The sequence below is a fragment of the Scyliorhinus torazame genome, chromosome 17 (assembly GCF_047496885.1).
Source record: "Scyliorhinus torazame isolate Kashiwa2021f chromosome 17, sScyTor2.1, whole genome shotgun sequence".
NCBI lineage: Eukaryota > Metazoa > Chordata > Chondrichthyes > Carcharhiniformes > Scyliorhinidae > Scyliorhinus > Scyliorhinus torazame.
Genome location: NC_092723.1, coordinates 180961309 through 180989056, shown reverse-complemented (window position 1 = coordinate 180989056; position 27748 = coordinate 180961309). Strand labels below are relative to the sequence as shown.

The following is a 27748-nucleotide window of genomic DNA, read 5'->3' as shown; positions in this document are numbered from 1 at the left end:
CCTGGGTCGGGTGTGTAAGTCTGCTGTGTAAGGCTAATTCCTGTACTAATCCGACTGTTGTAAATTGGATAATTCAGCCCCACGCAAGGAATTGTAAATAAGGCTTTCGGGATAAACACGGACTCACTGTATCATGAGCTTTCCACTGCTGGGTCAGAAGTTATCGGGGATGTTGACGAGGGAGCGGACCTGCTCGGTAAGTCAAGCGTGTGCAAATGAGATGTGATTGACGTAAAAACAAACGATGACAAAAAGAAATCCCAAATGACTTTCAATCAGCCTTGAGATCTGAAGTGAAGGTATAAATTGCAATTTACAAAATGCCAAATTCTTCGGTGGGGGTAACAAAATATTTTCCTTTCTAATCAAAGATAAGAAACATTTTTTTTTACAATTTAGTAATTGACCATCCCACAGTCCAGTTATATTTATTATTGTTGTCCCTCAGCGAGCGTTGTTTAAGTCACTGTGCTGATATTAGTGAGGTTGGGCCGAATTTGATTAACCAAACGCGTTTGAAGGCACTGACGTAAATTAAACTGATGCAATGTTTGCTATGAAATCTGTGCATTGTTTTTCAAAAATAATTACACATTTGGAGATTGCGCAAGGAAAGAAGTGGTCAGGCCTGATGTTGCCAGATTTCAAACAAAACTCTTTCTCTTTGATTGACACTGACCCCTTAAATATTCACCCATATGTTCAGTTTTTGATCTGTGTATTATTTCCAGTAAGTGGCATGGTTTTGCCGAAATGTAGAATGCTGTAAATTATTAACGTGCACAGCCAAATAATTTAAGAGGCTTTGTTTGCCTTTTATTCACAACTGCCATTCACATTGTACTCGCTGCTCTGTATCCAGGAAGGAGCATGCGGGCCTGTCCTCATGACTATGCTAATGACATTCTGCCACCGACTAGTAGAAAACACGCAAACATGCATTGATTTGCATTCTAATGGCACATCCATGATTGGTAATGCTCCATGTGGAATTTGATGGACTGCATTCCAGTACTTCATAGAACAATGTGTTGGTGCTTAAACAGCTACCCACCTCCCCTGTTGCATTCTTGAAATACATTGGAAAGTAAGGATATTACGGAAAAACGGATCCCGAGCTAAATCAATTATGAAATTAGACACACCTCCTTTTCTGGGTAGTTGGTTTGTTTACAGAACACAGCATTGCATATGTCTGCCTCCTACCTGCTAACCCAGTGTCACAGCAGTCTCTCTTTATAAGTGCTCTCAATACTTAATTAAACAATTCCCCCAGTGTCTTAAAAATATAACTAAATTACCATTAACACTTGTGCTCTTGATTTGGGCCAGGTCATAGATTTTGGTTTATATTTCCACCGACTGCAATGTTTTCTTGACCTTTTTATGATTTAAAATAGACCCATGTCATCACACTGCTGTTTACATGCTCAGGCCACTGACCTGTGCTGTTGGCTTCAAATTTGCTGCCAATTCCAGAGCTGGAAATGTAAGGCATTGAGAATGGGTTAGCGATGCGAGTGTTACAAATTGCCCTCTGTGAGTGGCGCAGTATTGAATGTCTGGGTTTGGCCAATGATTTGTCTCATTCTAACTTGCAAGGTCAGACCAGTGGGTAGCAAATGCGATTTGTCGAACTTCCAAATGCAATTTGTCAAACTTGTTGAACCTTTCCACAAATTGGTGATCAGGAGTTGGAAACACAAATTGGACAAGATAAATATCTAAGGCCAGTCCCAGATGTGTCATTATAATACTCAAATGTGCTGTAATAGAATAGTGGCGACATTGCTGGAACAATCCAGATGGCTTAATGCATGTTTGCTGGGATATGCTTCTATGCCACCACAAGGGGATACTGTCAGGATGGTTTCAGCTGTCGTGGAGAAGGTACACACACGCCCATGTGACCGGTGTGGGTGTGGATGAAGGAATGTTTTGAAAATTTGATCTTGTTGGCTCAAATATAGTCTGCATCAAAGCTGCAGTTGTCCAACATGCAAAATTCCAGCTCTCCGAAGGAAAGTCTTGACTGACGCCTAGAAAGGTGCTTTTCAGATTAAAGCCAACTCTATTCTCCCGGAACTTGGACCACTCTGTGCTTCGAGACACTTGAGCATTCCCTGCAGCCCAGTAAGGTTAAGTGCTACATTCAACGTTCACGTGACAGTCTCTGCACCTGTTTGCCTTGTATTGCTGTCTGACATGAAACACAATTGAGAGGGAATGTCATGTCAGACACAAGAGAAAAATATTTCAAGTCGCCAACTTGTCTTAATTAATGGAGTGAAATGCGGTGAAGAAGATGAATATGCACAGGTCCCCCTGACTGAATGTCTGTCTGGGTCTGATTAATGATTTGTTTTGTTCCAATTTAAAAGGATAGATTACTGGTTGGTAAATGCAATTTGTTGAACTCCTGGAAAGTTAATCCGCACAGACATGGATCGCATTTTACAGACAATTACAGCCGTGTACAGTGGCAGAGACATACATCCTCATTCTCACACCATTATACACTTGATAGTGTTCACCTTTCCCATCTGCAATCAGGTGCATTCAGTAAAGGGTGGCCAATTTGCTTAATGGGTTACTGTGTGGTTGGGGGGGGGGGGGGGGGGGGGTGGCTAGAGGCAATTCGTTGCAGCAAATCATTCTACTGACTTCAATGCACCAATGTTGTAGAGTGATATTTTCAGACAGTAATAGTCACACAATGCATGGTTATGCTTGTATAATGATAAACTGCGCTCAGCGGCACATTCATACAGCCAGAGTCATATAATGCTAGACTTGTACAATGAAATTGTACAGCAATACCATTATACATTCTTAATGTCAGACTCAAAGAACAAGACGCTTACTTGACATTTTCACACAACAATGTACTCATACAGTGACGCTCATGGAGAAGCATGTTTAGTGCTATTTGGTGACACATGTATATAGTGACACTTGCACAGCCCTGCACTTACACCCTGGGCTAGTGTACGGCCAATTCCAGACCCATTTTTTTCTTTTTTTTCACTTGACCCGGAGTCTCAACACAGGTGAAATTAGATTTTATTTGAAATACCCAAGATCCTTGGTTGTGCCCCAGAGAACTACAATCTCCTGGGGCGGGATTCTCCCCTACCTGGCGGGGCGGGGGGTCCCGGCGGGATGGAGTGGCGGGAACCACTCCGGCGTCGGGCCGCCCCAAAGGTGCGGAAGTCTCAGCACCTTGAGGGGCCAAGCCCTCTCCTTGAGGGGATGGGTCCGGTCTGGAGTGGTTTCCGCTTCGCCGGCTGGCGGGAAAGGCCTTTGGCGCCACACCAGCCGGGGCAGAAAGGTCTTCGCCGGGCGACGCGGGTCGGCGCATGCGCGGGAGTGTCAGCGGCCGCTCACGTCATCCCCGCGCATGCGCAGGGGAGGGGGTCTCTTCCGCCTCTGCCATAGTGAAGACCATGGCGAAGGCGGAAGAAAAAGAGTGCCCCCACGGCACAGGCCCGCCCGCGGATCGGAGGGCCCCGATCGCGGGCCAGGCCACCGTAGGGGCACCCCCTGGGGCCAGATCGCGCCCCCCCCAGGACCCCGGAGCCCGCCCGCGCCACCTTGTCCCGCCGTTCAAAAGGTGGTTTAATCCACGCTGGCGGGACAGGCATTCCAGCAGCGGGACTTCGGCCCATCGCGGGCTGGAGAATCGGCGGGGGTGGGCCCGCCGACCGGCGCGGTTCGATTCCCGTCTCCGCCGACCGGCGCGATTCCTCGGCCCTGCCGAATCTCTGGTGGCGGAGACTTCATGACACGGCGGGGGTGGGATTCACGCCAGCCCCCGGTGATTCTCCGACCCGGCGTGGGGTCGGAGAATCCTGCCCCAGGTTTGTAGCTTTAATGCCCAAGTAACCTTTTTATTATGTACAGTATTAAAATTAAATGGACAGAAAATGTAACAACCTACTACTTTCCCAATCCCCCCCGTTCCGAACTCAGCCAACACACACAGGCAAACAACACAGACAAAAACACAGAAAGGATGGTGGATGGGGAAAGAAAATATAAATAAAAGTAAAACGATAAGGATATTTGATGCACTGGGGTGATTTCCAGTCAATATCTTTCTGAAATTCAGGCTTTTGATTTGATCCTTTTTTCCTTCTTGAGATGGTTTTCTCTGGCACGGTACTTTCTCGCAGACTCAGCGTCATTTCAGGTTCTTTCACTTCAGCAAACAGGAGAGACAGAGAGAGAGAGAGACCGGACAGAGAGAGAGAGAGACCGGACAGAGAGAGAGAGAGAGAGAGAGAGAGAGCGGACAGAGCGAGAGAGACCGGACAGAGAGAGAGAGAGAGACAGACCGAGAGAGGGAGACGGACAGAGAGAGAGAGGGAGACGGACAGAGAGAGCGAGAGAGACGGACAGAGAGAGAGAGACGGACAGCGAGAGAGAGAGACGGACAGCGAGAGAGAGAGACGGACAGCGAGAGAGAGAGACGGACAGCGAGAGAGAGAGACGGACAGCGAGAGAGAGAGACGGACAGCGAGAGAGAGAGACGGACAGCGAGAGAGAGAGACGGACAGCGAGAGAGAGAGACGGACAGCGAGAGAGAGAGACGGACAGCGAGAGAGAGAGACGGACAGCGAGAGAGAGAGACGGACAGCGAGAGAGAGAGACGGACAGCGAGAGAGATGGACAGAGAGAGAGATGGACAGAGAGAGAGATGGACGGACGGAGCGAGAGGGACGGACGGAGAGAGAGAGACAGACAGACAGAGAGGGAGCGAGAGAGAGAGAGACAAACAGAGACAGACACAGAAAGAGAGATGGACAGAGAGAGAGAGACGGGGAGAGACCGGACAGACAGAGAGAAAGAGAGAGAGGGACTGGACAGTCACAGAGAGAGAGAGAGAGACAGACAGCGCGAGAGAGAGCGCGAGAGACCGAGAGAGAGAGAGAGAGACAGACAGACCGAGAAAGAGAGAGAGACCGGACAGAGAGAGCGAGAGGGAGAGACCGGAACGGACACAGAGAGCGGGAGAGAGAGACCAGTCAGAGAGAGAGAGAGAGAGACAGACAGAGAAAGAGAGAGAGACAGACAGACAGAGAAAGAGAGAGAGAGACAGACATAGAAAGAGAGAGAGAGAGACAGAGAGAGAAAGAGAGAGAGACAGACAGAGAGAGAGACAGAGAAAGAGAGAGAGAGACAGACATAGAAAGAGAGAGAGACAGACAGACAGAGAGAGACACAGACAGAGAGAGACAGACAGAGAGAGAGACAGACAGACAGAGAGAGAGACAGACAGACAGAGAGATCGTTAACTTTGAAGGTCGAAGCACTTCTGCCCAGTTCCCTCAGAAAGCATCAGGTAGGAGTTGCCAGGCAGCACACTGTCCCTGGCCATCCCACTGATTGTCAGTTAACCAATCGAACCGACTCCCTCTAAACCAGGGGCTGGATTCTCCGACCCCCCGCTGGATCAGAGAATCGCCGGGGGGCGGCTGGCAGCGGCCCCCCCTGGTGATTCTCCTACCCGCGATGGGCCGAGTGGCCGCCCGCTTTCGGCCGGTCCCGCCGGCTTAAATCAAACCAGGTCCGCACTGATGGGACCTGGCTCTACGGGCGGCCTGCGGAGTCCTCGGCGGGGGGGGGGGGGGGGGTTGCGCAGGGGGGGGGTTGCGCAGGGGGATCTGGCCACGGGAGGGTGCCCCGACGGTGGTGTGGCCCGCGATCGGGGCCCACTGTGCGGTGGGGGCACTCCTTCCCGCCGCGCCGGCTGCTGTCAATCTCCGCCATGGCCGCTGCGGAGAAGAACCCCCCCCCCCGTGCATGCGCTGGGATGACGCCAGCACACGCTGGTGCCCGCCTAGCCTCTGAAGGTGTGGAGCATTCCGCACCTTCCGCGGCCCGACGCCGGAGTGGTTCACGCCAGTCCTCTGCGCCGGTACAGCCCGCCCCGCCGGGTAGGGGAGAATCCCGTCCGTGGCTCTGAAGGTCCAATCGATGACGAAGTATCTGGTTTCTCCTCTCCCGAATACAAAACCTGGGGACACAGTTTCCTGGCTAGCAGGTTGTTTCCTTGGAGTCTTCTGCTGAAAGGCACATCCATATAATGGGTCCACAGATCACAATAATAAAATAAAAGGAATAGTAACAAAGGAAATACACAGGAAGGACTCTCCGGTTCCACACTCATACTCTCGTGCATTCATAAAGACAGGCGGAATGTTGGTGATGCTTTGTTAAGGAGCCAGACTTCCGAGGCGGGGGGGGGGGGCGGGGGGGGGTGGGTGGGGGGGGGGAGATGATATTTGGCACAGTTTGCAAAATATTATCAAACGAATTGCAGTAACACCACCACCGCCACTGCAGTATTTCAATTCATTGCTTGGTGGTTGTTCCAGCTAACGTTCGTTAGGTGTGCCTGGAATGGCTGAAGCAGCTTGTAGCGATCGGCCGCACTGCTGATTCTGCCGGGGCTGTCACGATCACAAACGGCCAAGTTCGGAATGGGGGCAACTCGCAGCAAAAAGAATCTAGAATGTGAAAGCCCCTCGGCCAAGTGTGTGTGCAGAGCGATTCCCAGCACGGTGATGCTGCACTGTGGATCAAACAACCACTGCAGCTTTGAGTCCGGGATTCTCTGCAGTGTTGCAGAAATGAATCAATCAGTGGAAACGCTTTGGCTTTCCTGTCTGTAAGGCGGAAGAATTTTTTAAAAATTTAAATCTTCCCTGGCTTTACAATCTGTAGAACAAACTGCTGGACAATGGATTAGAATTGGTAGCAAAACAAGATGTAGGTTCAGTAGCTGTCTATAATTCCTCACTCTGCCTCTGGTCACGCTGTCATCGTTGACTATAAGACTTCAAGTAAGTGACTGGGTGACGTCACAGCGGTTTTGGAGCTTGGTTGGAGTTGGCACAGTAGGAATGCGAGAGAAAACATGCTCCGCTTCGATACAAGCCTTGCCGTGCACACTTACCACTGGTCTGACCTTTACTATTCCATTTCCACTGTCATTGAAATGCCTGCAGGATCGCTGATGTTTATTTTTGTGATTTTATTTTTGAAACTTTAATTATTGATTGACCTTTTTGTTTCTTTTGCCTCCTTTTTCCTCCTGGTCTGTGTCTGCTTGCGCTGGACATCTCCATAGGAGAGTTTTCAGGTGTGTATCTCTCCTCTGATTGGTGTGTTTGTGTTGGTGCTGTACACATTGTCATAGTCCTTTTTGGCCTGTGTGTAACGCCGTCCGCCCTTCCCCAGAATCCTGGTGAAGTTGCAGTCTTCCAAAATTAAGGTTAGGGTGACTAAGGTCACTTCTTCAACCTGACCGAATAAAGGCAACATGGCCGTCTGGGACGGAAATAGGGATGGAATACTTGAAGATCTGAAGGCATGCCAATAATAAGTGCAAGAGTTTTGATTTTGACCTTTATCGTACAAGGGCTAGCTTTGTGATCCCAGTTCAGGTATTGTGATTGGTCAACTTGGCCAACTAGGCATTGACAAACCCCCCAAATTATCTCTTTAAACACATACAGTGCCTCGCCCAGAAAACGCGGAATTCAAAACGGTTAACTCTTCGCCCACAAAAGCGAAACGCCGAAGATGCCGGAAATCTGAAATAAAAACAGGAAATGGTGGAAATTCCCGGCTACGCCTGGCAGCTCCTGAGGCGGGGGGGGGGGGGGGAATAGTTGGCGTCTCAAGTCGGTGACCTCCCGGCCGACGGGAAGGGCCGTCACTCTGTTTCCTTCCTCGCAGAAGCTGCCCGACCAGCTGAGCATTTCCAGAATTCTCTGCTTTAGTTTGAAGTTTTCCTTAGTTTGAGTGAGGATATTGTATCTAATTTTGCTGGAATGGGAGGAAAGTATTCAACTTGGGACAACGATCTTGGATTGCAGCTGTGTGAAATACTCACCATAACGCCCTCCCCACCCGCAATATTCCTTGCAGATCAAAACAAAACCAGAAAGGGCGGCACAGTGGTTGGCGTTTCTGCCTCACGGTGCCGAGGTCCCGGGTTCGATCCCGGCCCTGGGCCACTGTCCGTGTGGAGTTTGCACATTCGCCCCGTGTTTGCGTAGGTTTCGCCCCCACAGCCCAAGGATGTGTAGTGTGGGTGGATTGGCCACGCTAAATTGCCTCTTAATTGGAAAGAATGAATTGGGTACTCTAAAATAAAATTAAAAAAAACATGAAATTGCATCTCACATTTTTGATTTGACTTGAATGGATTTAACACCATGCCGAAGGCCGGAGGATGTGCAGGTGCAGTAATTTTCTACACTTGCAAAGCAAAGAAGACTTTCCCATTAAAAATCCTGTTGAACCTTGTACATTTTGTCCTGAGGAAAAGCTAGCGCAAGAAGCTGGCGCATCCCTTTAGGAACATCCATCCCCCCCGGTTGTTGCCTCTTCCCAGAACGCCTATTCAATATCGTCCAAAACTTCTTCAGAGCTGCTCCGCATTTTCCACAATTGTAACTTCGCTGAAAGCTACAAACCGGATTCCTCACACGTTTCTGGAAATGTTGCGGCAGTGGGAGCGACTCTGAGCAAATGCCCGGCCAATATTCCAGTCACTGAGTATTTCTGGCGAATAATAATAATCTTTATTAGTATCACAAGTAGGCTTACACTAACACTGCAATGAAGTTACTGTGAAAAGCCCCTAGTCGCCACATTCCGGCGCCTGTTCGGGTACACGGAGGGAGAATTCAGAATGTCCAATTCACCTAACAAGCACGTCTTTCGGGAATTGTGGGAGGAAACCGGAGCATCCGGAGGAAACCCACGCAGACACGGGGAGAACGTGCAGACTACACACAGACAGTGACCCAAGCCGGGAATCGAACCTGGGACCCTGTGAGCTGTGAAGCAACAGTGCTAACCACTATGCCACCGTACCGCCTAATTGCCATGTTTGCTAATTTAAGTTGCCCTTCCCGGATATGTTCTGGGTGGAATTAGTCAATCTGGGCCTGTGTGCCAAACTGATTCCTGGCGTGTTGACAGCCTGTTTTATACATCACTCCCATTTTCCTTTCCATCGCAGCCAGGTGCAGGAATGGGCAGCCGATTTGCTGATGAGCCCATCTTGCACAACTGTTCCCCCCCCCGCCCCCCCACACCCACCCACACACCCTCCCCCCCCAACAACCCCCACACAATGTATCTTGGGTAAAGTTGCAGTTGCCGGACATTGCATTTTGTGAACCCCCCCCCCCCCCCCCAGTGATTGGTGCATTTAGCAAAACTGTGGGGGCGGAATTCATTTGATTTGCCTCACGAGGTGTATTGCAGTGCAGCAGAGGTTTATCAGCAGTCAGCTCTGTATGAAGGCTGACAAACAAGTGAACTGGTGCATAATCGCTTCTTTTTCTCTCTTTTTTGCACCCCTCCCTTAACGGACCGCCCTCTTAGTACGTGATGATTTCTTCGGTAAGGTTCCTGCCGCCATTTGCCCTCTTCTTTCTTTCATACATTTTCATCCACTTTTGGAGTTTTTTTCCTTTGCTTTTCGTAGCGTAGTGAACGCCTGGGAAACGGAGCTGCTTGCATTTCCCCAACCCCTCCTGGTTTGGTTGTCTTTGCATTCCTAGTTTGTGATGTATCACTGCTGTTGGCTGATTGGCTCCTTTTGTTCACCTATTACTTTGATTCCCAAATTTTCGATTAATTTTTAGATAGATTAAGGATGATGTTGCCCTGGATGTTTAAATATTAAGTCCATCAGACTGCCCTTAAACCGATCATTTGGTTGACAGATATTTGAGTAACTTGATTAAAATCCAACGCTGATCACTCCTGTGCAGTTATTTTGAATCCAATTTTTGACAGAGACGAATAAAAGGAAGTTTGCTGGTTATTGTTGAACGAAATCAGTTTGCCCTGACTGACAGTAATTGGAATCTAAAATGGCGTTGGCTTAACAATGTGTGACGCTGCCTCCGACTGCTGGAAGCACCTGTCAGTCTCGACGGCAACCAACATTTGCCTTCACTTTGAGAATAAAACAGGAAACATTCTTTAACCAAAAGGTGTGGTTTAGTTTCGCCGCCAAGGTTAGCGGATGGCGGAGTTAGATGGTCAGGTGGTTCGATGTTTCAAATGGTGTCCGGAATTTGTGCACTGCTTTTATAAAAAACAAAAAGTTCCAATAGTGCCAGTGAATGAGATGTGGTTCAAGGGGATGTTCCTCAGTAGGAAACACGGGGAAAGAATGTTGATGGTTCTTGATTGTTGCAGGCGAGGCTTCCCTAGGACACCCACAGTGGCATGTGATCTGCCTCAGAGCCAAGTGTTAAACCCGGAGCATTGAGTGAATGTGCGGCGTCACTTTATGATCTTATACAAGTGGCAGATGTTTTGAAACCGTGTAGTAGAGATCTGCCGTGACTGAGATTCGAAACCACGCTCGTCAAAAGGACGTTTTCTTTACTTGGGCAAAACATTTTTATTTTTAAGGGAGCTTGGTTTCGAAATAATTCTGTTTTTAAAGCAGGAAGCGTTTTGGTTTGTTTTGCGTGGACTGTATGAGAACCAGCAATCGGTTTTGTGTTTCTGGATTGGGGGTCGATGAGAAGGTAGCGGGCTCCCAGGTGCGGGGCTCAGCTCCTCAGGAACGCCCCAGATTCAGCCCTCATTCTTAATTAATCATAATTAGAGGGAGATTGAGGCAGTCGCTGAGTGGGTTTCGATAAAGAAATGATGCAGGGACCTAATTTGACCTCTTAACGGTAAAACATGGCACGTAATCAGGTCACTCTGGGTTTTGCAGTGTGTTTTTTGAACTGCGTATTCCGGCACTTTGGACTTCCATCGGCTGTGACAAAATATAACTGGCCCGTTCGTTGTAAGGCTTAATGCTTGTTTATACCAGAAACGCTCGTTTGATTTAATTCCTTGACCGCCGGGAATTCTTACTGCCCGTAACAATTACTTTTATAATTTATGGTTTCAGTAAAGTTTATTTTTACATATCCAAGTTGAGGAATTCTGGTGTTAGTTAAAAGAACATTTCTAACAAGGTATCCAGTGGTTGGCGTTTATGTCCTCAGCTCAGACAGAATATACAGATGCAAAGTAAAGCTCTCGGTATTATAGTCTTCCTTTAGCTCTCCCTCTGTAGAAGGATCCTTGCTGCTCCTGTGCAACAAGAACTGTTCTAATTTTCATGTTACTGTTGCTATATCTTTGAATGAGATTTCTAATTGATTGGATTGTGACTGCAGACTCATTATTGCGCACAATTCTGGTCGCCACACTACCAGAGGGATGTGGAGGCTTTGGAGAAGGTGCAGAGGAGGTTTACCAGGATGTTGCCTGGTCTGGAGGGTGTTAGCTATGCGGAGAGGCTGAATAGACACGGACTGTTTTCATTAGAACGACGGAGGTTGAGGGGTGACCTGATAGAGGTCTACAATATTATGAGGGTCATGGATAGAGTGGATGGGCAGGCACTCTTTCCCAGGGTGGATGGGTCAGTCACCAGGGGGCATAGTTTTAAGGTCCGTGGGGCAAAGTTTAGAGGAGATGAACGAGGCAGGTTTTTTAATACAGAGGGTGGTGAGTGCCTGGAACGCGTTGCCAAGGGAGGTTGTGGAAGCAGATACATTAACGCCGTTCAAAAGGCATCTTGACAAATACATGGACAGGATGGGTATAGAGGGACACGGCACAAGGAAGTGCTGAGGGTTTTGGCCAAGCGTGGTATCATGACCGGTACAAGATTGGAGGGCCGAAATGCCTGTTCCTTTGGCTGTATTGTTGTTTGTTCTTTTATTTTATAATGATTGGAGAGGAGAGAGGACTGAGACTCTGCAATTCTGTGGTTAACTAGGGGGGATTAAACCCAAGACCTCTGAATTGGGAATGCAGTTTGCTAATCCGCCACTAGTCATGGTTTAGCAGAATGGTGAAAATGAGAGAGAGAATGTTTTGTCTCCTTGTTAATTCATTAATACCAGAAGAGTTGTGGAAATTTGTTTGCTATTTTAGTGAAGCTGTTAACCTGTTTATTTTACTTGTACTGATTGGTGCCTCTGCTAAAAATAGTGTTACAGGTGGAGTCAGGATGTCTCTTGTGAGTGGTCAGACTGCTCTTATAGAGGCCTTAGGTTCCATTGTACAAGAGGTGCTGGATGATCGGATTGAAAGATCTTTGAGGCAAAGATTCTCATGACTCTATTGCTGCCAGATGTTCTGTCCCCACGCAGTGGACACCCTGTGGGACTGCTGGGCTACAGGAGCACAACTGGAGTTTATGCATGGCCGAGGCTGTAGTTTCAAAGAGCGGCAATAACAGCCAGCTGCTGATACAGCCAATGTGACTGATTCAGTGGGCAGAGCCTTCTCATTGGTGCGTAGAATTGGGTAACAGCGCGGTAAGCAATGGTATTGAGGGGGGTGCCTCGGCCAGTGCAGCAGGAATGCCCTGGAACATTTTATTGGCTACAGTGGACAAAGAGGGTCTGAGAAGAGATTAGTGCAGACATTTAAGTAACCCTATACCACCCATGTGAGTGCTTGCTGCACCATTCTTTCTCAACAAGCAGCAGCATTGTTGTGGGTACCAGGGGTGGAATTACCGTCAGAAACCCCAGAACGATGGCGGGAATGGCTGCAGAGATTTCAGGGATTTGGAATGGACCATTTTTCATCCTTGGTAACCCATTACTGTTCATCCTTTTTCCAAAGAGAAGACCGCTTCTGCGCACATCTTCCGTGATTGTTTTCCCATTGCCTGTGTGTGGGGATGCTGTGGGGTTAATGCCTGATTCAGACGGGCCTTGTGCGAATAACAACTTGGCACTGCCACAGTTCCTTTAACATAGAAATATTTGCCCCAAGTCGCTCACGGAGCCAAAGGAGCTGCTGGGAAGGGTGATCAAGGTTTGTCCAAAGAGCTTGGGGGCGAATCCTCCATGTGAGAGACTCCACCGCTGATGTTGGGACTGAATCGCGAGTGTTCTACGTGGACGAAAGTGGTGGCAGTCACTGAGTGATTCGGGTCTTGTTAATGAGCTAGCACCGGCGTCACGCCTAGCTCACGCAATTCGAATACAGGCCCACCCGTGTCCCAGCCAAGGTGATGGCACTGGCTACGCTGGAGCACGCCCACCCGTTGGGGCTAGATGGTAGCTAGGTGGGTGGCCCGGCGAGGGGGGGGGGGGGCACCAATACAACCCATGGCAGTGGGCTCTCAGTGGCAGTCAACAGCGTGGGCAGCCGCATGGCTGACTTGCAGACTGCGGCAATGACGGCCTGTACCTGCCCCCCCCCCGACCCCACGGCCACCTCCTGAACTCCCCCCGCTAGCGGCATAACTGTCAGTACACTGTAGCGATGTTGGGCACTGCTTGTACCCCCTCCCGCACCCTCTGCAATCACGGCGCCTGTGTCCCGCTTTGGAATACCACACGTCAACCTTGCTCTTGGCAGAGGCGGACCATCGCGAGTCGGGCCCATTAATGATAGGCCAACGGCCTTGACTGTACAATCTGTATGCCCACACCGACGTGTGGCGCGGAACGCATTCACGCCGCTGCCGAGGCATTCCGTTTGGCGCCCGGCGCCAACCTTGACTTTCGGCCAAATTCACCACCCAATCGCGTTTCGAGATTCCGGCATCGGCTGACAAAGAATCCCGCCCCAGGGATTTTAGGAAGAGAGGAAGGCGGAGGGGAGGAGATTTTTAAGGGGGGAATCTCCAGACTTCTAAAAGATTGCCTGCTCCTGAACTAGCAATAATCCCTCAGCCCGTGAAAAGGAGACAGTCTTAATGCTGATGTGTCCTGTCGGCCTCAAACTCTTCCAGCATTTCCTGATGAGCCCGTGTTGTAATTGTGGATAGTGAAAGATAGTGAAGGGAAGCACAGTGGTCAGCACAGTTGCATCTCAGCTCCAGGGTCCAGGTTCGATTCCCGCTTGGGTCACCGTCTGTGTGTAGTCTGCACGTTCTCCCCGTGTCTGCGTGGGTTTCCTCCGGCTGCTCCGGTTTCCTCCCACAAGTCCCGAAAAACATGCTTGTTAGGTGAATTGGACATTCCGAATTCTCCCTCAGTGTACCCGAACAGGCGCCGGAGTGTGGCGACTAGGGGGTTTTCACAGTAACATCATTGCAGTGTTAATGTAAGCCTACCTGTGACAATAAAGATTAGTATTAAAAGATAAAGGAGTTCCTGCAACACCCACCTGCTGCCACCTGGTGGGCAGTTACCATTGAGTCAGGTTTTATATCCGTCGCAATTTCTCAGCTTAATTAACACAATGTAAAGAGAATTGCTAATGCTGTCCACTGGAAATTATTATTAGTCTAAAATGTTTTAAATGATCTCGTAATTGAAATTAAACATTCGGAATTAAACAGCACTGCAAAGCTTTGTGAAATTTAATTAAGCAATTCTTTGAATTATCAGAATAAGTTACAATAAATTATCACCGATTGAGAGATCAGGAGAATACATGGAGCTGGATTTTACAGGGGCACTGCAGTTCCTGCAGCACACCCCCTATTCCCCCAGACCCCTCTCTGCTAAAAGGTCAGGGGCTGAGAGGCTGCCCGCAATCCCGACAGCGGCCTGAGGCACCTTAGCGCTGGGCGTGGCTTTAGTAGCTATAAGGCGAGACCTCCGCCCCTGACTCGGGAGGAGATAGCCCCGGCCAACCGCATGGCCGGCAGTTCTGAAATCCCAGCAGTGCTAGTCAGGAGTGGTGACCACTTCTGAGACTACAAGCAGCCCCATCAACTCGAGGAACCGAGATAAGTCCGGGGTCAGAGTCTCGGCGAGGGCGTTGAGGGTAAGTGGGGTGGGTCAGAGGGTTAAAGCCGGGGGGGAGAAGGAGTGACTTTGAGGGGACGGTGCCTCTGATGGGGCCCATGACACTCGCAAAGGAGGTTGTCTCCGCCTCTTCTCCGACTCTGGAGCTGCTAGGCTACACACACGCATGGGCATCCTCGCTCCATGCGGAACAGCCAGCAGCGTGAAGGCCACCTTTCTTACAGGGCAGAAGGAGGCCATTCGGCCCATCAAGTCTGCATCTGCCCTTGGAACGAGCACCCTACCGTTGCCCCGTCTCCACCGTAACCCCACGTAAACCTTTTGGACACTAAGGGCAATTTATCATGGCCAATCCACCTAACCTGCACATCTTTGGACTGTGGGAGGAAACCGGAGCCCCTGGAGGAAACCCACGCACACACGGGGAGAACGTGCAGACTCCGCACAGACAGTGACCCAAGCCAGGAATCGAGCCTGGGACCCTGGAGCTGTGAAGCAACTGTGCTAACCACTGTGCTACCGTGTCGCCCAACTGTTTGGGACCAACTGTCTGCAAACCAGTTGGCAGAGGGGATGTCAAATCCAGCCCATTATTTGGGAAATGCAGATTATGGGGCAGAATCTTGTGGAGGTGACGGGGATCACTGACTGGAGAGCTGTCGGGAGCCCCACAACCCCTATTTTTGGGCAGTCCACATTTTCCACTCTCATTGGGCGGAGGGGGTGGGATCTGAGCCCCCCATCCTCTTGCCTGATGGAATGTAGATTCTCTCCACCATCTGGGTAGACCTCTGAGTTGGGAAGCAGTGATTAATGCACATCAAGCTCAGCTTGTTCGTAGACTCCAGGCAGGACGAAACCCGGCAGGAAGTCAAGTTCCTCATTCTGCGCTTCAAAGACCAAGAGAGCAAAATTAATAGAAACCTTGACCATAGTAATAAAGTAGAGAGTGACAGGAAATGTTGTGAGGCGAGAAGCTGGGGCTGGGATGGGGCGTTCGGGGACCATGGGGTCAGGGGTAATTCAGACCTGGGCTTAACAGAGTGGCAATAGTTCTTCAAAGAGAGAGAAATTTTTTGACGTTGAAGAAGAAATTGAACTTCGAGCTAGCTCTCACAATGAAGGAATTCTGTTTCAGGTCAGAGACCAGTGTGAATGGGGATTGACTCTAAGGCCAACATTTGTATGGCCATCACTGAGGGACATGAGGAAATGAAGAATTGAAAGTAACATCTTTTGCTCATTTGGAGGGCAGGTGATAACATGCTCTGGTTTTGAATAAAAGTCTGTTTCTGAGCCATTACGCTGCAAGAGGTTTGGGCATGTGGTCACCAAAGGAGGTTGATGAATCTTTGGCAAAGGGGTGAATACAGTCATTGCTATGAAGGAATTATGGCATCAACTGCAGGTCAGATACAATGACACAAGAGCAAACTAGACTCTTATGGTGGTTTTGATGGGAAAGCACCTTTGAAAGAAGTGCAAACACGTTGCCTGTATTCTTTGAGACATTTGACGCTTGCAGAATGTCCAAGACAATGAATGCTGTGCTTTGCACCACAATGCAGCTAGGATGGGTCTGAAAAGCTCTGCAAGCCTGACCTATTGCACAGAAATGTCCAGTGTCCCTTCGTTACAACAGTGAACCCAGTTCAAATATGCTTCACTGGCTGTGAATTGCTTTGGGAGGTGTCCTGACATCATGAAAGATGCTATATAATTGTGTCCAGTTCTGGCCGCCTCATTATAGGAAGGATGTGGATGCTTTGGAGAGGGTACAGAGGAGATTTACCAGGATGCTGCCTGGATTGGAGGGCATGTCTTATGAAGAAAGGTTGAGGGAGCTAGGGCTTTTCTCACTGGAGTGAAGAAAGAAGAGAGGTGACTTGATAGAGGTGCACAAGCTGATGAGAGGCGTGGATAGAGTGGATAGCCAGAGACATTTCCCCAGGGTGGAAATGGCTGTCACAAGAACATAGAAAATACAGCACAGAACAGGCCCTTCGGCCCACGATGTTGTGGGACATAAGGGGACATAATTTTAAGGTGATTGGAGGAAGGTATAGGCGAGATGTCAGAGGTAGGTTCTTTACACAGAGAGTGGGGCTGCGTAGAATGCACCGCCAGCAGAGGAGGTGGAGTCAGAGTCATTAGGGACATTTAAGCGACTCTTTGACAGGCACATGGACAGTAGCAAATTGAAGGGGTGTAGGTTAGGTTGCTCTTGGATTAGGATAAGTGGTCGGCACAACATCGTGGGCCGAAGGGCCTGGACTGTTCTATGTTTTATAAATGCAAGTCTTTTCCGATGTAGAATGTGGGACACTTCTGCAGTCCCATCAGTTTCTCCCCAAATTTGTCAAGCTCAGAAAGTGCACCGAATGCAGGGGCCATGGAACGTGCACTGTTGGGCGGCACGGTGGCACAGTGGTTGACACTGCTGCCTCACAGTGCCAGCGACCTGGGTTCAATTCCGGCCTCAGGTCACTGTCTGTGCAGAGTCTGCACGTTCTCCCCGTGTCTGCGTGGGTTTCCTCCGGGTGCTCCGGTTTCCTCCCACAGTCCAAAGATGTGCATGTTTGGTGGGTTGGCCATGCTCAATTGGCCCTTAGTGTCCAGGGATGTGCAGGTTCGATTATGGGGATGGGTAGAGAGCTCATTTGAAGGGTTGATGCCGATTTGAAGGCCGAATGGCCTCCTTCTGCACTCTATGGAGCGTGAGGTCACTCAATAAATTCCAAAAATACCTGATGCCTATTATAAATTCAGACTGTGTGAACATGCATCTGCTGTGTCAACTTTGCCTAATTGTTCCCAGCACTAATTATCACGACTAGATGAGCACTTGAAATGCCATAGCATACGAGGCTGCGGACCAAGTGTAGGGATTCTATGAAAGTGCAAACAATAGTGAGAGATGTCCTGAATTCCAGAAGTGTAAAATCTAGATGACCAGGGCACCTGTACTAAAAACCGTATTACTGGCCAGGTAGGGTCAGTCCGCACTTGCACAGTGACGGATAACTTGAGAGTTGACAGCAGCTTCCAAAACTTTCCAAACTGCTGAAGTAAGATCAGCAGAAGCAAAAGAGAAGGACAATTGGACTGTTTCTAAGAGAGGCTAAAGAGATGGCCCAGGATAGCAATACGTCTGGAGACACGCACCTTAAGAATGATGGTGTTCATGTGTTTTGGTCCAGAGATTAGAGTACAGAGAGCAGAAGATGTGACATTCCCAGTGTGAATCAGACTTCACATGTTGAGCTGTCCGTGAGTGTTTGAATAAGAGAAAATGTTCAAGAGGAAATGGAAAGAAAAATGGATTGCTAACTCATAAGAGCTCTTGAATCCTCCCCAGCCGTTGAAGAAATAAGGTTAGAAGTGCAGGAAAGTTAGCCAATGTGTGTTAAAATGGACAGCATTAGCAGGGAGGTGAGCGGGTAGTGAAGATCAAGGAGAGCAGGGGGGCGAGCGGGTGGTGAAGATCAAGGAGAAATGGGAAGCGGAGTTGGGAATGGAGATCAATGGGGGAGTATGGAGTGAGGCACTACGAAGGGTAAACGGGACCTCCTCTTGTGCAAGGATGAGCCTGATACAGTTTAAGGTGGTGCACAGGGTGCATATGACTCGGGTGAGAATGAGTGGGTTATTTCAGGGGGTAGCAGATGAGTGTGAGAGGTGTGGGCGGGGGCCAGCGAATCATGCGCACATGTTTTGGGGTTGTGAAAAATTGGGAAGATTCTGGGCGGGAGTGTTCGCGGTCTTAGCCAGGATAGTGGAGGAGGGAGTGGACCCGGACCCTTTGGTGGCGATATTTGGGGTTTCAGAGAAGCCGGAGCTCATGGAGAGGAGGAAGGCCGATGTCTTGGCCTTCGCCTCTCTGATTGCACGGCGACGAATTTTGCTGGAGTGGCGGTCGGCATCGCCACTGGGGGGGTAGCAGCTTGGTTGGGTGACCTGTACGACTTCCTGCGGTTAGAGAAGATAAAGTCTGAGTTAAAGTGTTCAGCAGGGGAGTTTGAGAAAAGGTGGGGGATGTTTGTGACCGTGTTTGAGGAGCTGTTCGTCGCAGGGGGGTGGGTGATGGGAAGGGGGTGGGGGTGGGGGTGGGGGGGGGGGGGGGGGGGGGTGAAAAAGGAGAAAAATCTGTACAAACTGTATAGTTGATTGTTGGGAATAATGTTTCCCGGGGTGTTTGTTTGCTGGAACCTACATTGATACAAGTTTGAATAAAATGCGTTTAAAAATAGAGAGCATCATTTCCATTCGGTAATGTCTGTAAATGACAAGACAAGAAGCTTCAGATAATCCAGTTATTGTTGCAGAGTGCGAGGAGACATGAGACATATTAGGATATGGAAACCGTCTGTCATTGCCAAACCAGAGCAACAGACTGACTAGCCGGCCATGTTGTAGTCCGGTGCATGAGCATTACTTTATTTTCTGATTTTCCCTGTCCAACTTGTTGCATATTCTGTTAATAAACCACAGCACATTTTTTAGATCATTGCTTTTCCCTTTTGGGTTCAGGCCCCTGTTTCCATTGAGAGTGGAAGGGGAGCTGACAACGCCGTGTAAAAAAGCCACGTGTCCACCCTTGCATTCTTTTTTCTTTATTCTTTCATGGGATAGGGGCATCTCTGGCAAGGCCAGCATTTGTTGCCCATCCCTAATTGCCTTTTGAGCTGAGTGGCTTGTGAAGAGTCGACCACCTCGCTGTGGGTCTGGAGTCACATGTAGGCCAGACCAGGGTAAGGGCGGCAGATTTCCTTCCCGAAAGCGTGAGGTCACTCGATACATTCCAAAAATACCTGTTGCCCATCATAAATTGAGACTGTCGTGCATCTGCTGTGTCAACTTTGCCTAATTGTTTCCAGCAACAATTATCGCAACATTTAAGAAGTGTTTAGATGAGCACCTGAAAGGCTATTGCATACGAGGCTGCGGACCACGTGTTGGAAGATGGGATGAGAATAGAGAGGTGTTTGATGGCCGACACAGGCAGAATGGGCCGAAGGGCCTGTTTCTGTGCTGTACAAACTCTAAGACTGTTTTACGCCTCATCCACTCTCACTAGGAAAGAGGAACAGCAATTAAATGACTTGCAGTTCACAAGAGTGTTGGAAGCACTTGCTTTGCTCACTTTGGCCCGACTGCGAGGCAAGTACTTGGCAAAACTAGTGTAATGAAGGAAGAAAAATATAGAAAGACCTCAAAGGTCGACGTTGCTCGTGATCAATGATGCTAATAACATCAGAAAGTAAACTCCGAGTAGAAGCAGAGATTATATAATAAAATAGACATAATTTCAGATCTTGTATCTTCTCCCATCACTACAACGCTCGCATCTACTTTTGCAACATCATCTGCCACTGTCCCTACCTCAGACTTAAGAGTGGGAATTGTGTGGGTTGCTATAAAAGGCCGCAGGTTGCCATAGCCTCATCCCGTTCGCTCCTTGCAATTTCTGCCAGCTCCCTTTGCCCAAAAGATCAGAAGTTTAGTTTCAGATTTGATCTTGTATGGCGACGAGGACCGTTTCTGTTAAGCAAAGGAGGTGCGAGGTCCTCGCCATTGGGAACTCCCTGAAAAGGACTTCATTGGGTCTTTGGCTGCCTGGTTTCCGTTGCCTCCCACCCCTATACCCTTGGATTGTGGCAGAGGCAGTCAGCGAACTTCCCTGCTTGTGTGGAAAGAGTAGAATCAAGGGTGGTTCTACCAGGGTGGGAATTGAAAGAGGGGCCCCTTCGTCTGGAAGAAAATCCAGTACTAGATATCCTCTGGAATTCATCTTTTTGTATGTTCTCCTCTGACTTTGCCCGATGATTGTTAACAAAGGCTTTAGCTGCCTGGACCATCCTGAGGAGCTTCCTCCCTCTCGTTCTCTGCCTCTTCATCTCTCCCTTTCTGAAACCCTGTAACCCATCTTCTCAACCGAGTTTTTCATTACCGTCGCTAATTCCTCATGGCCCTGTTGGATTCCTGTACGTTTCCTGTGCAGTGACTTGAAGCACTTTTACATTTTATAAATGGAAGTTGCCATTGTCGGTCAGTTAGCCTCCGACACTTAAACACGTGAGGCATAACTGATTGTCCGCTTGCTGGAGAACTGCTACTGTCCTTGAAATTATATCACTGTGTGAATCACATCGAAAGGAGGCAAAAGGACATAACCCCCCCCCCCCCCCCCCCTCCCCGGAACTTTTGCTGGGCTATTTGTTAAATGTTGCCGTTTAGCAGCTGGTTAAATGACTGACAGAATCCCACAGAATGATATTTAACCGCGAGGCTGTAGGGGCCACTGGGGTGCATGTGCCTTCTAAGATTCACCTGCGACTGGAGGTTTGACTTCCATTCACGCTTATTCACCGCAGCCCCAGTGTGACTGAACATGTGCGTTTATATATGACGAAGGATTTCACACATCATACTTTCTACCGCAGCATTTAGTTCAACAGTGACGAGCTAGACATAATGTTGAATGAAATACCCATTTTTGTTTTTATTTGTGTGTGTGTGTGTGTGTATACATAGTGTGTATGTGTGTATCCGTGTCTGTCTACCTACATTAATAGTTTGAAGAACCTATGCACAGATACTGAATGAAAACCACTTATGCCTCTTCCAGGAATGGGAAAGGAGGTTGAAAATCTCATCATGGAGAACACCCAGCTTTTGGAAACCAAGTAAGGAAGACACTTTACTGTAAATATCTTCTCCTGCATGGGCTCGCCAAATTCCAAACAAATTCTTAGAATGTGCCGAATGCTGTCCGACATACTCGCTCTGTAATGACAGATCCTTGTCGTGTTCTTATTGAGATTCCAACGAATCAGAGCTCATTCTGATGATATGAGCAATGATGGTAACTTGTATCGTCATGCCATTTGTGCCAATACTCATGACAATGCTCATTGATGGTCCTCCAAATCCTGGTCATGCAAATTGTTACATTTTTGAGTTGGGTGTTGGAGGTACTTTTCTGAGGTTCAGTCTCTCGGCCTTCTCGATAAGTGAGTCCCCGCTCCCCATGTTCTGAATGTACTTTTCCCTGTCTAGTAGTGTGAGATTCCTCGTCAGTCCAGAGATGCAACATGTTTATTGTACTTGAACTTACTCACCTCCCCTCATGTGATCTTTTAAATGTGGTAGAACAAAGAACTTCATAGACAATAGCTGAGCGGTTTAAACTGCCAAACAGATTTATTGAGCAGCAAATGCGATTACGCACTGTAGATGTTCAAATCGCTACAGCCTTGACTATCCCTCCCTGCAGCACAAAACCCGAGCAGTCGTGTTTTCTCACTCACCTGCAACTTAAACCGGAATATTAACATTTTTATAGCAACTTGTAGCCAACCATCCAAAAAGATTCTCTCTGGCCCCTCCATTTATCTCTAAAGGCATCAGGTGGACTAGACTTATGGGCAAGATGGACTGAAAAATTAATTCCAAAAGTTGATGGGTGCAAATATTTCCTTCATATTAACCAAAGACAGGAGCAAATGTTCCTGGAATATGCTCAATACAGGGGCTGCTTTAGCACAGTGGGCTAAACCGCTGGCTTGTAATGCAGAACAAGGCCAGCAGCGCGGGTTCAATTCCCGTACCGGCTTTCCCGAACAGGTGCCGGAATGTGGCGACTAGGGGCTTTTCACTAACTTCATTGAAGCCTACTTGTGACAATACGCGATTATTATTATACTTTCTCAAATTTCTGCCACGCACATTGGATTGGGAAATTCAAACTTCCGGTGGGCAATTATCCTACACTGGGAGCTATACGATACTCCAATTTATAAAGAACAAAGAACAATATAGCACAGGATCAACCCTTTGGCCCTCCAAGCCTGTACCGGTCAATTTAAATCCTACCCATTTGGCTTCAGGTCCACTGGAACGTGCGGCAGGCACTGCACGTTTTTTTCCCCCGCCCGAGTCAGAAGGCTGGCCAATGAAGGGGCAGCTGCCTTGCACTGTAAATAAATAAATCCAAATATGATTGCCCCCCCCCCTCAGCCCCATACGACTTAGTACTCTACGCTAGTACTTGTCACAAGTCGGCTTCAATGAAGTTACTGTGAAAAGCCCCTAGTCGCCACAGCCCGGCGCCTGTTCAGGGAGGCCGGTACGGGAATTGAACCCTCGCTGCTGGCCTTGTTCTGCATTACAAGCCGGCTGTTTAGCCCACTGTGCTAAACCAGCCCCTGAATTTGGCGTTGCTGAAGCAAGTTGGCAGAATTTCCACGGATTTTCCGTGCTTCGGCACAAAGCCAATGAACCATGAAAGCGGGATGGGGAAGTTTGCATGCCCCAGTGGAGCTCGCCCTGATTTTTCCCCCCATTAATATTTTGCTCCCAGCTCGATGCCCTAACCATTCTTTGTATCCCAGTGCAATAAGATAAAAATTGTTTTGGGCTTTAATTCTAAAGTTATACTCCAGTTCTAATTTGGATTAAAATTTAAGAGCAGCCTGAATCTTAGTGCAATTAGCACTCAAACTTCAAAGTTTATTTACTTCATTATTAAAGCATTGAGGTGAGAGGCGAGAGTAAAAACAAAAAGTGCAAGAAAATCTCAGCCGGCCTGGCAGCGTCCCTGCAGAGACTAACCCGAGTTAATGTTTCCGGTCCATTATGACTTCTTCGGAGGGGCAATTTTAGATTGGCCAATCCACCGACCGTGCACGTCTTTGGGTTGTGGGGGCGAAACCCACGCAGTCACCGGGAGAATGTGCAAACTCCACACGGACAGTGACCGGGAGCCGGGATTGAACCCGGGGCCTCGGCGCCGTGAGGCAGCACGACATTACTACTTTTGAAGAATTCTGTCATGGGACATGCGCATTGTTGGCAAGGCCAGCATTTGTTGCCCATCCCGAATTGACCTTGAACTGAGTGGCTCGCTGGGCCATTTCGGAGGGCAGTTAAGAGTCAACCACATCGCTGTGGGCCTGGAGTCACCTGTAGGCCAGACCGGGTAAGGACGGCAGATTTCCTACCCTAAAGGGCATTAGTGAACCAGATGGGCTTTTACGAGAATCAGCGATAACTTTATGGTCATCACTACCGAGACTAACTTTAAATTCCAGATTTATTAATTAATTTGATTTAAATTCCACCAGCTGCCGTGGTGGGATTTGAATCCCTCTTCCCAGAGCATTAACCTGGGTCTCTGGATTACACTAACATTATGCCGCCATCTCCCCCAGAGGGAGGGGGACAAGTGTCGCATTTTGAAAGAAGTGTAGAAATGACAAAGCGGGACCTGAAATTTCAGAAACTGGAAGCGCTAAAAAACAGTTCGGTCCATTAGCCTCCTTTGCCGAGGCTGGGGGGGGGGGGGATAAGGAGTGACGGGCCTAAATGAGGCGGAAGGGTCCCGTAGATGCATGTACCAGACTGCAGGCGGTGGTACTGCATGAGATACCAGCGAGGAGGGGGTCTCCCCAAGACCATCCCAAGCACCATTCCATGGTCAGTCTTACAATTTAACTGCACCTTCTTGTTGTAAGTCATTCCGACCACTACAGGCTCTCCCTGTGTTTACTAAGGTATGCTAAGCTTTTCTCGAGCATGGTTTTAACTGAATTAAGAGAATATTCCCGGGCACTTATTCCTTTAAAGGAGATTTTCTGCTCAGCTTTTGACCTGCGTTATAAATGGAGATGGGAATTTTTGGCATTCGGCGCATTTACTTTAATTGAAGGTGATATCACTCAGCGGCTTTGATTGCATTTGTAGGAATGCTCTGAACATTGTGAAGGATGACCTGATTGCAAAGGTCGACGAGCTGTCAAGTGAGCAGGAGGTGTTGAAGGGGGAGCTGGAGACTGTCAAACAAGCCAAAGTCAAGGTTGAGAACCGACTGAAGGAGCTGGAGGAAGAACTGAAACGGTGAGAGAGTGCAGAATGACCCATTATTGGGCCTGTCCTTTTCAGTAGCGGGATCTGTTTGGTGTGTGGGGCATGTGCTCCATTGAAAGCTCTTATTTGAACTAGCTGACATGTGAAATCCCAAGTGTGCATGTTGTCTGCAATTACCAGCGATGCATTTAGGCGGAGCTGTGACTGAATATGAATCAGGAGCCGCAGTCGTACTCTCAGTCCCTTGGACTTGCTCCGCCGTTCAATAAGGTCATGGCTGATCCAGATTTTACCGTCAAGGCTCGTGAGGCAGCACCTTCAGAACCATGACCACCGCCATCTAGAAGGCCGAGGGCAGCAGATGCCTGGGAATCTCACCGCCTGGAGGTTCCCCTCCAAGCCACTTGCAAATATATCGCCGCTCCTTCACTGTCACTGGGAGCAAATCCTGGAGCTCCCTCCCTAACAGCACTGTGGGTGTGCCCACACCACATAGACTGCAGCGGTTCAAGAAGGCAGCTCACCACCACCTCCTCATGGGCAATTGGGGATGGAACAAATGCTGGCCCAGCCAACGAAGCCCACGTCTTTTGAAAGAATAAAAAAGTTCTCCGGAACAACTTCCGTTAATTTGTGGCGGTTTTTTCAGGGAGTTTCCCGCCGGCAATGCCAGCGGGTTTCCCTCCGCTAGTCAATGACACGTGGTCATTTTGGCCCTGGGGAGGTTCTCACCGGTTTAGCCCATGCTTCGGGCTGGATTCTTCCACCCCCACTCGCCGCAAGAACGCCAATGGCGAGACACGGACAATGGAGAAGTCCATTGAACTCGGGCGGGATTCTCCGGTCGTCGGGGGACGTGGCCGGAAAATCCCACCCTTAGAATTTTTTTTTTAGCACCGGGGACCTGAACTTGGCGATCGGGCCGCCATTTTGAAAGGGTGCCCCAATGTCTAAGTGAGCTTGCACCCCCCCACTCATGGGCAATGTGACCCCCCCAACACATGAGCACTACCCCACACCCCCCCCCCAAGAGAGGACACCCTGCTTTGGGGTCCCTGGGGCCCCCCCTCTTCAAGCCCCCCCGAGCCCCTATTACAGCACCCCCTCCCTTCCAGAACTCCTACCCATCCCCTTCCAACCTCACAGAGGCCCCTACTTACCTTCCAACCTCTACGCCACCCTCCTTTCATGGGCGTGGCCCCCCTACCCCCTGGCCCTTGACAGTGCCACACTGGCCCCTGAGCAGCGCTCTTGCCAGCCTGGCGGTGCCATCCAGGCACCTTGGCAGTGACAGGGTGTCAGTGTCAAGGTGCCAGCGCGCGCAAGGTGCCCGCGTTCCAGGAGGCTGGCCAGGGAGCTACCCTGCACTCACTGTCCGGTGGATCTTCCCACTTCAGTGTCTTCGAGGAGGTCCAAATTCTTTCGTCAATGGTGGGTGAGTTATGTTTGGACATTTTCTTTGGGGGGGCAGCACGGTGGCGCAGTGGGTTAGCCCTGCTGCCTCACGGCGCTGAGGTCCCAGGTTCGATCCCGGCTCTGAATCACTGTCCGTGTGAAATTTGCACATTCTCCCCGTGTTTGCGTGGGTTTCACCCCCACAACTCCAAGATGTGCAGGGTAGGTGGATTGGCCACGCTCAATTGCCCCTTAATTGAAAAAAATTAATTTGGTACACTAAATTTATTTTTAAACATGTTTGGACATTTTGAAAGCTCCGGATACAAATATCTGGCGGGACATGAGCATTCCAGTCCGTCCTGCCGCGCGATATGTCGGGGGACCCCCCCCGACTGCATAATTAATTAGGCCGGGGGCGTGCAATAATTTGTAAATTCCTGGAGGCCTCCACGTCAGGAAACACCCCTTGTCCCTGTCCCACCACGGAACTTAGTCTCGGACAGGAAAATTCTGCCCTATGATTTAACAAAAGTGTTTTTATTTCTCTTTATATTGTCTTAGATTAAAAACTTCACTCTAGTTCTGTTGCAACTTGAGTGAAAACTGTGTAACCTTTGCATTCCTGGGAGTGACTGCAAGCCATGACTGCCGTGTGTTTAAATATGATTCAGCACCAGGGACCCAACGGTTTCCAGTCCATTATTTTCGTCGGTAATCTGAATAGATCAGAATGAGTAAGGAAAGTAGCGTTTTCCCCATCTAGCTGTGATCACTGACTTCTAGTACCATTAGATCAGCCTTTCCCTATTTCTAATGCACCTTCATGTTTTCTAGGGTTAAATCAGAAGCTATCGTGGCCATGAATAACAAAGAGGGTAAAGAGGAGCTGGAGGACGTGAGTGTAAGTTCTCCATACTGTGTACTGGATTGTCAGTGCTTGTTCAGCCACATAATAATAGTTTCAGTAGCACAATAAGAAAAGTTTTATTAGTTACAGCTGATTGAGCATATTCATTGGCCAAGAAAGTACATTGTTAACCCACGCTTTGTATGCACAACTGATGATGGTGACTATTATGTTCAGGCGCTGGTAAGAGTTATGTTCCAACTTCCTTTGGGATGTGCAATCAAGTGCAGGACACCTTGTGGCGCAATGGTAGCACCCCTAGTCTTGGGCCAGAAGATTCAGGTTTAAGCCCTGGTTGCAGAAGACGCGTTTGTTTATCAGCCTGTAAATCCTTCCCATATGCCTGATGGCAAGTGGTAATAGCAGGAGAGTTTCTTAATTGGCCATTCTGCAGAAGGCCACAGCAAACCATCGCAGTACCGTGCCAAGTATCCATGGTCACCAACATGGCCATGGTACCTGAAGGACGAACCCAGTGCAAGAATCACCCGACTCTTGAGCCTCTTACGACATCTCAATTTCTTTTTAAAAATGTGTTCATCGGTTGTGGGGTCGGGGACAGCATTTGTTGTCCGGCCCTAGCTGCCCTTCCACTGAGTGGCTTGCTTAGCCATTTCAGGGGGTACCCACATTGCAGCGGACCTGTAGTCACATGTAGGCCACACCCGGCAGATTTCCTTCTCTAAAGGACATTAGTGAACCAGATGGGTTTTTGTGACAATGGTTTCATGGCCATCATTAGACTTTTAATGCCAGCTTTCTACCCCACCAGGGCAGAACCCAAGTCTCCAGCGCATTGCCCTGGGTC

At 49.0% G+C, this 27748-nt stretch overlaps 1 protein-coding gene across 1 annotated transcript in view; it reads left to right on the top strand.

Annotated features, from left to right (window-relative positions):
* Window positions 1-27748, top strand: part of mapk8ip3 (mitogen-activated protein kinase 8 interacting protein 3) — a 212030-nt gene that overhangs the window by 106533 nt on the left and 77749 nt on the right. The window contains 4 exon segments of the mRNA XM_072481763.1: window positions 78-196; window positions 21397-21454; window positions 24513-24665; window positions 26868-26934. Coding sequence (XP_072337864.1) covers window positions 78-196; window positions 21397-21454; window positions 24513-24665; window positions 26868-26934 — 397 coding nt within the window.